The 13,664-nt window shown below is 37.4% G+C and overlaps 1 protein-coding gene across 24 annotated transcripts in view; it reads right to left on the reverse strand.

Annotated features, from left to right (window-relative positions):
• esrrga (estrogen-related receptor gamma a) overlaps positions 1 to 13,664 on the reverse strand; it is a 250,589-nt gene that overhangs the window by 51,800 nt on the left and 185,125 nt on the right. For 16 of the 24 annotated variants that reach the window (XM_079853338.1, XM_079853327.1, XM_079853348.1 and 13 more), the window contains 2 exons: positions 10,673 to 10,801; positions 139 to 554 (listed from right to left, as the gene is read on the reverse strand). In XM_079853338.1, coding sequence (XP_079709464.1) covers positions 139 to 554; positions 10,673 to 10,801 — 545 coding nt within the window. Of the gene's footprint in view, positions 1 to 138; positions 555 to 10,672; positions 10,802 to 11,918; positions 11,938 to 13,664 lie in introns of those variants that run through there. The other 8 variants (XM_079853334.1, XM_079853339.1, XM_079853341.1 and 5 more) reach the window with 2 other exon arrangements.

The raw sequence follows: 13,664 nt of genomic DNA on the forward strand, positions 1-13,664 counted from the left end.
GTAAAGCCAGAGGACGTTGGATGTATGGAATTGATTTGTGCTGATTCTAGGTATTGCACTTTGACTAAGTCCCTCTGACACCCTGGTCTGCCACCTGAACCTAGCTGAAGTTCTAGCTGAGGGAGGGTAAAAGCCAACCTTGAATGGTCCTCTTGAAAAAGGCCTTGCAGGCCTCGCAGGAGGCGACGCCATAGTGGTAGCCGGAGGCGATGTCCCCGCACACCAGACACAGGCGCTTGGGCATGGAGTTCAGCATGTACTCGCATTTAATCTGCGAGTCCTCTGTGATGGTGCTGGAGCAGTCCTCGTAACGCTTGGCTCCGGCTCCGCTGGGACCCAGAGCACCAGTTGGGCCGTAAAGAGTGGGTGAGTCCAAACCGTTCTGATGGCCGTTCATGGTGGAGCTGTAACTACCGCTGGCGTCTGAGGAGCCGCCTGGGCTGTGGTGATTTACGCTGTCCGTTAGTGATGCGGGGCTGGAAGGTTCCGTCTTTATGTAGGAGGGGCAACTCGACTCAATGTGGCGGTCCTTGCTGGACATTCTGCAGAGCAGCCTACACGGATAAAACACAAAACAAATATTGAAGCGTTAGTGTACATGACCAACAGTAAATGAGTATGGAAACTAAGAAAATTATTGCCTGAGAACTTTTCATTGATGTCCGTGCTGAAAAGACCAACATATGGTGCCTTAGATGCTAGCAATATAGTAAATTCATGTTAGTCTAAGATGGTCTTTTTAGCAGGGGCAACTTAAAAATGTGTCACCAACACAAAGCAATTGAGAAAAACAAAAGAAATAGAAACATACAACCCAGCCCCCCAGCCCCCCAGCCCTTAAGAGCGACTCTCCATTCTGCACATGGGTCCACCTTCGCCTTAGCCTGAGAGAACAGAGGATTCAGCAGCTAAAAAAAGCCCCTGATTGAGAATTCAGAATTCTAGTTTTTTAGCATGTTAATGACTTCTCTGAGAGGAAACATAAGAGGCGAGGCATATGAGAGCCAGTGTGCCATGGTCCCCTGGGTCTCACTAAAGTGTCTGAGTGGTTGTATATCTACACGGCTGTAAAGAGGAGAGCTAACATCGCTACTCTAGCATAGTGTGCAGCCAATTGAGTTCTAAAGAAATGTGGCACAACCAACTCAGTCATGTCCTAATAGTTTTAGATCCTGTCGTTTTACATAAATATACACACTCTGCAATACATAATTTCAGACATTTGTTTGCCTTGTCAAATCATAATGATATATTTATAATTATCTATATGCACACTACAATATTTTGAATTTTGGACAGAATTAATTATACACTAATAATTACAATATAAAAATACAATTATAATAAATATTACATTTATTCATTTACACACATACATATATATATATATATATATATATATATATATATATATATATATATATATATATAAAGAAAGTTGAATCATTGAGTTAAATCAATGCTGACCGTTCAGATTAATTTTCATTTGACAAGAAAATTATGTATTGTCGAGTTACAGAGTATAAGTCAAAGCCTGTCATTTCTTCTGCACCAAAATCTTCCATCTCCACAAAAAAGTGCTAAAGGCCTTTTCTTGTGATTGTGGATCAAGAGGTGGGATCCGGTGATCAAATGCACCATGACAGATGAGCGTCTGCAGGGCGGAAGAGAGAGCGACAGTACGGATAGCTCAGCGCCATCACTCACTTTCCAGTCAATATCAACTTGTTCTACATGACTCTAATCAGTGCGGAGGTGCAAAGCAGTTCCATCATCCTCGCCCGTGGCCAGTCACCATACACACTCGCACACACATGCTCATACGCATCGACGGACAGAAAACAAAAAAATCAGCTGGACAGACACAAACATCCAGTATCAATCCAGTAACACAAACAGACACCCACACAGTCAAAAGCAGAGACTCTTCAAAGCCAAACAAAAGAGCAGGCCGACCACCCCACCCACCCACCCCACATCGCTCGATACCACCAACCCATTTAGTTGAACCACCCCTCCACCCACAGAGCCCAGGGAGAGAGGCCTATTAATGAGCGCTGTAATTAATAGATATCTCTGCTCTGTCTTACAGGAGGCTTCAAGGCCTGCAAGAGTGGATTAACCGTTTCCCCTGTCAACAATCCAGAAGACCCTGAGCTGGGTCCTGCAGGGCGTATGGGGGTGGAGGGCGGCACTTCAACACAGCCGCATCAATTAGCAGCACTTCAATATCTACGTTTAGCAAAATAAGATCGTTCAGGGACTGTTTGTTTCTCGAAAATCCTCAAAGGTTTTGGGAGTAGTGATTTCATAAAGTCTGAGTGTGAGGTCACACATAAACGCGCTCTCTTTTTTCCTTTAAATGCATTAGCGGTATGAGGTGTGTTAAAAGAGAGATGATGGCGGAGGAACAAAGACTTTATATAGAGACAGAAAGAAAATCACGGAGGATTTATACAGACAACACATCAGGACCATTTTAACATGGTGATGGAGGGGGACAAATAAAATAGGCAGTCTGGAAGACCACACAAAGGTCTTTTTAATTAAGGAAGCCCGCTTCCAAATGAGGGCTCTAAAATCCGGTCAGCTTGTAAAAGATGACTTCTTCTGAGGCCCATAAAGCAAGAGAGCAAAAGAGAGAGAGAGAGAGAGAGAGAGAGAGAGAGAGAGAGAGAGAGAGAGAGAGAGAGAGGGGGGGGGGGGGGGGATCTTTAAAGAAACCAGACCACCTTATTATTCAAAGACAGTCAGACTAAACAAATCAACAACACAAAAAAACTAAAACAAAAACATTTTGGATTATAGACTGTGAGAAATGCAACAAGTTAAATATATTTTTGTATAATGAACCAATTTTGAAACTGGCATGGTAAAGACCTAGATGGCTAACACACATGATGGTTTGTCAAAAACTGCCTGAATGATTAATAGTATAGAAAATTAAATAAAAAATAACCAAAAATCAAAAATATTTTGGATGCATGAGACTTAAAAAAAAAATACAAATAATAATAATAATAATAATAATAATAATAAAAAATAAATAAATATAAATATTATATATATATATATATATATATATATATATATATATATATATATATATATGTGTGTGTGTGTGTATACATATATATATATATATATATATATATATATATATATATATATATATATGCCAAGTACAAATCTAAACCGGCCCAGTTAAATATTTTAGCAGCCTACGATAACCATTTTTTTATTATTATTTTTTTAAACTTCCTTTATATATATATATATATATATATATATATATATATATATATATATATATATATATATATATATATATATATATATATATTCAGTAATTCAATGTATATAAAATTTGTTTATACATAGACTAATCATTTTAGTACTATAAACCGTTTTTTTAAACTTCCTTTATATATACTATATAATATCCTTTACTATATATATATATAGTAATTCAATTTATATCAAATGTGTTTTTACATAGTTTTACATTACAAATCATTTTAGTACTATAAACCATTTTTTAAACCAAACTTATATATATATATATATATATATATTTTTTTTTTTTTTTTTTTTTTTCTTCAGTAATTCAATTTATATAAAATTTGTTTATACATAGGACTAAAATATTTAACCGTGTAAACAAAACAAAACAACAACAAAAAAAAAAAACAAAGGTGAACTTTCAGCTATTAATGCATTCTGATGTAAAAGGCCAAAATTTGCTGAGTCAAGGCACCTGTTTCAGTGTATTGCATTGAGAGGCAATCGATTATGAAAAAGCTCCTATTACATTTCCACTGATGCATCACTGACACACATGCACACAGAGACAGGTGTCCTGGGGTGTGCGGAGGACCACAAAGGTATTCTAGAACATTCCAGTAATGTCAAGGATGCATGTTGTGTATATATACACACAGCGTAAAGCCGGTTAAAAATCAGTGAAAACAAGCACCAGTGACTGTTTACACTCACAACATATTCTCTCATTCTATTTTGGGTGACGGAGACAAACTGGTTTTTGTGGGGCGGCTGAGAAACCCGCCTCCTGTCCTGAGTGACACAGTGAGTGTGAAGTCAAAACGGCGGGTAACAAAAGAGGAAGAGGCCAGCATTGTAAGAGCCCCTCGTGCTTTACAGTGACTCTCAACAGGAGACACCCTGCTCTATAACTTTGACTGAAAGTTATTAGCGTTCTCTTTCTCTCGCTCTCTTTCTCCTGCTCTTTGAAATTCTATGACTCTATTAATCCAAACCTGCAATATTCACAACTCTCTATAAATTCAATTGTCAGATGGTAGATTTTTATTCTAGGCCGCACTTGAATCCAAAATTAGAGGCAGTAAAATTCACATTAGCTCTAAGAGAAATGGAATTCTAAAGCCTATATTTTAGAAGAAAAGAAAGCCCTTTCCGACAGAGAAGAGACTATTTGAGAGGTAATGATTTTATCTGTTTTCACCACTGCCTGGCGCCGAGCTTCAATCCCACAGTGTGCCATTAACAAAAGGAGTTCTTATGCTGAAAAGCAGTGGAATTTAGTTTAAGCTTATGAATGGAAATAATAATCGTCAAGTGGAAGGGTAGAAAAAAGGCAGGCAATAGTCAGCCGAGAGACAAGATAAAAAAATGTAAAAATACAGCACGAGACATAATCGGTTGTTCTTTATTGTTAGGGACATTATTGTGATTCGACATTATAAATAGTGCTCGAGTTGGTAAATTTCTTGTAAATTATACCACCTCATTGTGTTAAGGTTCTAGTTTAAGTCTGTGACTGGGGCAAAATAAAACGAAACGTCTTTTAAAACAAGCAAAAATAAAACAATTTAGGTTTTCTACTGAATAGTGTTGCTGTGAATTCTGCTGATTTAAATAAGTAGACATGGTAAAGTTCTAGTTGGCTAAAAAATTGCAAAAATGCTTAACAGCCTTTGAAGCATCAGTAGGACTGGGTTGAAAATTCTAAACTAATCTCAATATGCTTTTTTATTTGTATTTTATAACGGTCTGTAATCATGATCAATAATTATCAAGTTTCGGTAATGAGAAAAGTCACTTCCTGTCATTTCCAAGAGAGTAACACAAAACATCTCAGATGTGCAGTCACTGTACAAAGGACAGAAGTGTATTCCTGATCTTATCCAGACATCAAATATTTAAGCCGTCTATTTGTTGAAAGTTAAAATTCAAAGTGGATCTGTGACCAAAGACATTATTGTTTTCCTTTTGTTTTCCTCTAGCTGTCGACTCTCTGTTGTTTTATGTGCTGAGGCGAGGTGTCACAAATCAGCAGGAAAACAATTTTGGAAAACACAGCCACTTGGCAATGACAAGGTGTCATTAGCCTGTTTGATCCAGTGCTCTGACAACTATAGAGGCAAACATATAATCATTGCATTAAGGTGCAGCCACTGAGAGTTTCTCTCTCGCTCTCTCTCTCTCTCTCTCTTTGCCGGAAGCAGTAAGTCTGTGTGATCATGGATAGCTGGAGGCGGCACAGTCTGCTAAATGCTGGAAAAGAACTGCCCATGAGAGCTACTGAATGTTTAGAGCCGAATATGTGTGGGAAATTGTTTTAGAAACACAAATATCTTTATATTATCAGTGGGGTCCAAAAAGTCTGGGACTACATTGAAAATATGTATATATTTTTCCTTCATTTAAATCTAAATGTTTTAGGATTTTATATTTTAAAAAAATGACAAATTGAATTAGAAATATTCAGTGATAAAGTAAAAAAAAAAAGAATTCTCAAATTTATTTCAAAAATAATTTTTTTCACTTTTTATTTTTTACCTGTATACACTTGGGGGGGGGGGGGGGATCAGCTTTTTGGACCCCAATGTACAGTACTTCACTCCTATTAATAACTGCATTTAATTATATAAAAAAAGAAACCTAAACATTTGTTTCACTAAAGAGTGAGTTAAAAGCACATTTGCCCTAGAGAAAGCTGTAGGATATTCAATTAAACATTAAAAAAACAGGAACTGATCTGCCTCTTTACAGAAGGGATACTGATTTCTCTTGTTCCCGAATAAGAAATACAGACGTGCCAAACAGGTTGCCTTTTCCGGCTGTATGGGCAGATCAATTGTTATAACATTACTGGGTTGGAAAGTAGTAATTCACTTCATTGTCGATGGACGCCTGCAAAATAACACCTCTGATTACATGCAATCAATGTGATAATGACAAAAACACATTTGTACAATGGAGCGAGCTGCCGTAAAAATGCCAGCGGCGGGCCAGTGGAGATGAGGAGCTAACGCTCTGCTGTGTAATAAATACTAGAGGATCAGCAGCCTGATACAATAGAGTAAATGTAGAGAGATAAGAACATATATTTACATTTAGCAAATTCTTTATGCAAATGTAAATGTATGGGGGGAGGGAGGTAGACAAATTAAAATCTTTAAATAATGTATTGGCTTTCTGTTTTATCCATTTGAAATTTCATTTAAATACAAAAAAATAAGAATGTGCTGTTCTCTCTCACTGACAACAGTGCTGGGTTAAGATGTCTAAACCCGATAAGAGTCGTGTGTGTGTGTGTGTGTGTGTGTGTGTGTGTGTGTGGGTTTGACAGTCCCTGGAACACTCGTAGATGGAAATCTTGATGATTTAGGTCATTTTCCTGTGCGGGCAGATAAGTGTTCTGCTTTATCAGGTAAGATGTCCCTCTCAACAGCACAAACAACACACACACATATACACTCACATGCATAAATTGTTCTGTATGCATTTTGTTTTAGTATTATTTGTAAGAATTTCAGAAAAAAAAACTGCCAGTCTAGCTGAATCACTGTCAATGTAAGAGGTCAAACTAGAGTTTGAAACACACAAAACAGGATTTGTGAAGTTTGATGTGATCATTATTTCATTATCTGAAGTTATTGCAGGTAGGAGCCAGCGATTGCTTCTTCGGCAGTGACAGGCCCTAAAGAACAGGGCAGAGTAAATAAGCTTTGGCATTTTTCAATAAGCAATACGCTTAAAATCACTGCTTTACCGCTGTTGGAGCGCAGCACCCATCTATTCAACCCCAACAGGACATGAGAGCAGATAAGCGAGGATGAGCCGCAGTCTCAAAGAAATGAAATTGCACGTAAATATAATAAAAAATAACGGGACTAAAAAAAAAAAATGGAGATTAAAAACACATTCTATTAAACAGATGGTTAAAGAGGATTTTATTCCAGGAAATATGACAAGCGTGTAAAAGAGGTGCTGAGAGTGGGGGAAAAAGAGGGAGGGAGAGAGAGAAATGGTGGTTGTTTTTTGGTGAGTGAACCGGTGAAAGCCATGTCTTTAACCAGATCAGATTCTTGAAATTGGCTGTCAAGGCAGGATTGTCCTGAGTTATAGCTGTCTATCACCCCCGCTCACATGGAGACGCGCCGAGCTGCTGTCGCCTTCCCCTGCCGCAAAGCATCTTAAATTTTCAACACCACCATCTGTTACAAAATCTAATTCACATTCGGCCCATAATCGGGTTTACCTCTGTAATACCCGTTCTGCCTCTCTCTCTCTCTCTCTCTCTCTCTCTCTCTGCACAGAGCCGGTCCCCAACCCTGAACGAAACACCCTCCATGTCTACAGGCACTTTCATTAGGGTGAAAGAAGAGGCGCAAATAGTCAAGTCATTTTTCAGCATCTTTAATGCATTGATGATCAAGATTGTAACATCACTCTACCTTCACTGACAGAACTACCACAGCTATACTATTGCTTAGTATCCCTTATTAACATTGTCAGAGACAATAATAATGTATTTATAATTTACTATGTATGTGTTAATATAAATAATAATAAATAAATTATAATTGTCTCTGACAATATATATTATACACATGTGTTTGTGTGTGTATTGTAATTATAAATTATTATTATTTTCATATAAACAATAATAATTGCAATAGATCAACAGAATAACTATACATACAAGAAAAATAAAATATTATAATCAATAAGAAAAAACATTTAAATATAAAACCAGTAATGATAATAGCACTACATTTTCATTAAGTACTGCTAATGTGAAAACTGAAATATATATATATATAAAAAAAAATATTACAAGAATATCATAACTATACTTATATTTTTAATTATTTTAAGGTATCAATAGTATTCACAATAATATCAATATTGTTTTGTCATTATTTAAATTTGAAATAAATTAACAAAAAAATGTTAACTGAAAAATGTCATACAAACACCACATCTATCACTAAGACACAACATTTCAATAAAACATCCAGCTATTTCCAACAAGTGGTCCCTGACCATCACATTCGGCCCCAAGACTCCTGAGAGATTTTAAGTTTCAACACTACAATCTAAAACACCTAAGTCTAATAATCCTCCCAGTTATAAACCCAAAAGCCCTTCATTTCCCATCTATGTTTAGAGCAATCTAGTTTATTACGCAACCCGCTAAATTTACAGTAACAAGCCGCTCCCTTGACAAATTAATCATTTTCCGAGTATTTGATCATATAAATAAAACAGTGCCTCTGGAGGCCAAGGAGCTAAATCAGTTGATTCCGTTTATCTGGGAAATGGCTTGCATCTGGGTAACAGCTCACCAGCAGATGGAGAGGTTTTTCCCCTGACCCCAGGACCAGGCTTCTGTCTCTCTCACTCCGCTCTGAGATGAGAGTTATCAGCGGAAGGTGTGTGCATGTGTGTGAGGAAGTGTTGAAGGTGGGTGTTCGCCTATTTCAGTAAAGGGATTTATTTTTCTGAGCAGACTTCCACAAGCGTTCAAAGTTCTCCTGGTTCCCAGCAAACCTGCGCCCTTTTGTATTAATGTATGTTTTTCCCATGAATCTTTATGAATCTTATGCTGGCATAACTGATTGAACTGTAAACAATATGTCTTTGTGTATCATATGTCTATGCATGTGTGCATGCGTGACAGTACCGGTTTGATGACCATCGCTGCATGACTACATGAATGTGCGCTTACAGGAGTGCATGTGTGTGAATCTATGCGTGACTGACCTCAAATCTTCTGATACAGCTGCTAGTAAAACATCCTGCCCTGTTTGGCATGTGTGTGAATGTGTTTGACATGTCTGTGCCTGGCATTGGAGGAAAATCATCCGCAAAATTGAATTTTCTAAATGCAACGCAGTTGGCATTGCACTCCTCCCTGAATTAACACCACTGATGCACATCTAAGCATCTTAAAATGAATACACAAGATTTCAAACTGTGCTGTGACCAATGTGGATGTTCAGGGTAAGAGCCATGTCCTCCATCTCCCAACATGCTTTGCTTCAGGCCCATGGCGTGACACGGTAGTGCCTGGCAGGCCTGTCTATAGAGAACCACAAGCTTAGACTATGCCAGTAACGTGATCCTGATTGGCTTAGAGCGGAAAAGACTTCTTGCATGCGAATGGAGCCTAATTGGTTTGACCCAGACTAACCTGTTCCAAATCCAATCCTTGTAATACATTTGAGGGTCCCTGTCAAAGCACAGTCACCTTCTTTTAAAAGGTTTGTTAAAAAAAAATCCTGCCTTAGGACACACACCTAACAATACCCCAAAAACATCAGTGGATGACGAGAAAGAGGAAGTTGAGTGTTTAAAGTGACATACAGTACAGCCATTCCTACATTACAATTCAATGCTTTGCACACTGTGACTAATGATATTGTTTCTTTGAAGCACTTTTTTGTAAATTAAAATGATGGAATAAATACAAATGTTACTGAAAATTAATTTATATTTCAAAGAAAATAAAATGTACCTTTTGAAAATAAATCAAAGAAGTGAAGGCACTTTTCTTTCTGACCCTTCCGTAACCTCTAAAGTAATAACCATAAATGACCTGAAATTACAACAGTCAAACAAAGACATTTTACAGAAGATGGCCTGAGAGAGAAAGAGAGAGAGAGAGAGAGAGATAGAAGGGCCTGGTGAGGACTCTTAACTGGTCACATCTGGCTGTATTTTATACGCAAATCAGCCCCCACTAAATCTAGATAAAACTCACTGACTCGTGATCGGAGCAATGATCTTCATACATCTAAATTTATATGCTAATCGGAATCCTTGAAGCATTTAACACATTCCTCTGCATCTGGAGGGGACGACAACCGGCAACCTCTCCAACCTATACCCATAAACTCAACATAAACTTTCCCTATCCATCTAAACCCACAACCATATTCAATCTGAGCGTATCTATCTATCTATCTATCTATCTATCTATCTATCTATCTATCTATCTATCTATCTATCTATCTATCTATCTATCTATACCAAAGCTCAGGGCAGAAACATATGTACAAATGTCCCTCCATCAACACACACACATTGAAAAATAACACAAATGAATATGACCTGATTACTTTGTATCAGTGTTTGGCATATAGTTACAGGCCCAGGGAACAGCCTAGGACAAGGTGTTTAGTGCACAATGGGTACGTCATGCAACAGTTACATCCTGCGACTTGACAACAACACGCACAGACACTAGACGAACTAGACTAAGACACTGACTTGAATGAAGCAGGCATGGATAAATAATAGCTGGGCAGGCAAAACACAAACAAACACACAAAGAAATAAAACAATAATCACCAGAACTGATTTTGGCTTTTGATGACACTATTATTGGTCCTTTCCTTACCTTTGGTTATATAGAGCATGTGCATCACGCATGTGACTGGCCTCGATGTCGTATTGCTGTTGTGTTCTCCAAGCGCCGCATTTGGCGTACTTATCTTCGCTATTAACTTGGGCCTTTGATAAATTCATTCTACAACAAAAGGGAGAGCAAGAAAAGGAATAAAAACGAGGGTCAGAGAGATGGACTGAGGAATTCTGATAAAGAACCATTGAGCCATTAACTGCTGACAGACAGTGACGCAGCTCGGCACACTGCGAGACAAAATATTCCTTCTTTTCCTGACCGGCATTCTTCAATGGATCCGCTGTAACTGTGCGTCCCCGCTGAGGATCGGAAGAGGGTAAACCTGGGCTCTTTTGTTAATGCCAGAACCTAATTGAAACCTGCCTTGACGTTTTTAATGCACAGACTCATCAATCTCCTGGCCTCCGATTTAACAAGTTTGGGGTGTCGGCAGATAAAAGAAGGAATCGGGGAGATCAGCGCACGCCCGTGGCCCCTGTACACATCAGGGTGAGAGAGCCTGTAGCTTTATGGAACCCGCCGAATCAGAGGGTTCAGAACGGGTTGAGAAATGGCCATATAAAAACAAATGTACAGGGAAAGGTTTGACGTCACACCTGTACGAGTTAATTTGCTACACATAGGCCGTTTAGCATTTAAGTAGTGATTCAAGGGCAAAGATTGACGTCATTACTAATCAAAATCTTGGTTTTAACAAAGTCGCAGCTGCAGGTAATCACATAAATACATAGAAAACACTCCAAGAAAACACTCCTTGTGCTTTCTCACAAGAAAACAAAAGACACAGATGTTTTAGGAGTGTCTGTTGCAGACTTACTGTATGTAAATAACCCCTCGCCTTTGTGTTAGTACAGCAAAATCTTTAAACAAACTTATGGAAATTAATTGAGGCAACTAAAGTACCTTAGAAAAACACCTGTTCACATTAACACACACTTCAAGTTCTCAGCTAAAACAACTACCTTTCCATCAAAGGTGAAAATTTCTGAAACACTAATTTTTGAAGATTCTGAAGATTTTGTACGATAAAAGTAAAGGAAGTGAAGTGGTATGAGCCACAGGCAGTGCGGTTGAGTGTATGAGTCTGCCACACTCTCTAATTAACAGAGGAGGCCCCTAATTCTCCTTCTCCGTTCCAACTCAGCAAACACGTTCAATGTCATTAGAGCTGCACAACCCCCAACTGTCCCCACACTCGGACTGATGAAACTAATCACTCAACTAATGCTGTGCTTCAGCGGCTGTCTGAGAGAATGCAGCCATGAAGATCTGTCGGTCTTCCTGCCATTCTCTTTCTTAGGCTCTCGTCTTCCTTTCTGTCGATCTGTCTGCGATGAAGTTTAGGCATTTCTTGCTTTTTCTTTTTCTGCAAAAAATCTTGCACTTTCATCTTAAAGTCTAAAGTTTAATTGTATCGCTTTTTTTGCATTGTAGTTTTAGTATTTATTGGAATTAGAAGCCTAATCAATTTCTCAGTAACTAAATCCCATTTAGAGAACATGAAAACCACAAAAAATGCACAAACTTCAGGCGCCATTTCATTATTTCAGAAAGTAGTATGTTGTGAATAAACAACAGTGATTGTCAAATCATTTTGTCGCAATCATTGCTAATTTGAGAGTTAATTCTGGAGAGCTTCACTTTAGAGTGTGTGTTTACCTCATAAACAGTGGGCAGAAGAGCGTGTGCTGTGTGTGTGTGAGTGAGGCTGAAGAGCCAGTCAGAGCTTAGTGGAAAAAAAGCAACGCACACACACACACACACGTAATGTGTTGGCTTTAGTTCTGGGCGAGTGAGCGGCGGAATCGATAAGCCCCACATCACACACGCCACACGGCCTGATACACTCCTGTTTCTCTCAACTCTTTTTAACGTGACTTTACACACAAACACACTACTGCACTCCCAATGCCAGCGGCATTAAATATCTGTCATTAAGTACTGGGATGCTCTCTAAAGCAGTGTGCTATTTTTTTTTATTTTATTCCCGACAGGCCATGCTGTATATAACAGGACACATCAGCAGCAGACGAGGATGAAAATTACATCAAAAGCCAATAAACTCTTTGACTTTAGTGGCACAATATTAAACATCTGAAAAGAAATCAGAAAGGAAGGTTTGCATGTAAAATAGTACATTAACAATACAGTAAATGCATTTTCTAAACATATTTACATGCATTTCAAGAATATAAAATCTCTTTAGAAGAATAAGAGATCATCTTAAATGTTTAAATCAAAGTAAACACCACAACACAACACATGAAAAACATGCACAGTAAGACATGCACATATACACGTACATATACAAACGCACACATTTATCTCAGTCATTCTCTGAACACTTCCAGAAAACAAAAATACCTATTTCATCTTGAATGCTAAAGTACAGCTGATATTTCAGAACAGCATATGTGACAGAGCTATGTAAATAACATGGTAATTGTGGCCTCTGAGTATGTACAGTAAAATAGTTTATTCAAATATATGGAAATTAATTAGGGCAGGATTGCTGGATTGTTGAGCACAGTCAAAATGTTTCCTTAAATTTGAACATTTTTTACAGCATGTCCCATTAATCATTTACTTACGTCTTAACTAACATTTACAATTTTTTATAAAATAAGGGGGGAAAATAAAATAAACGAGAAAATAAAAAAATAAATAAAATACAAATAAAAACAGACTAAATAATATTATTAATAATAATAATACACACACAAAAAAAATTGACATTGTCTGATAATCTCACCACGAAGTCACAATGAAAGCAGATCAATATTATGCTGCATACACTGAATTACCTGAGCTTTAATTCAAATTAATTCACATAATATTTCCTTTTAGTACGTATTATTTTATTATTATTAATAATAATAATAATAATAAATTATAATAATAATAAAATTCTTATTAATAACATATTATTATTATAAAATTTCAGTAAGAACTAAAAGATAATTTTCAG

Source organism: Squalius cephalus, assembly GCF_949319135.1.
Source record: "Squalius cephalus genome assembly, chromosome: 20".
NCBI classification, from domain to species: domain Eukaryota; kingdom Metazoa; phylum Chordata; class Actinopteri; order Cypriniformes; family Leuciscidae; genus Squalius; species Squalius cephalus.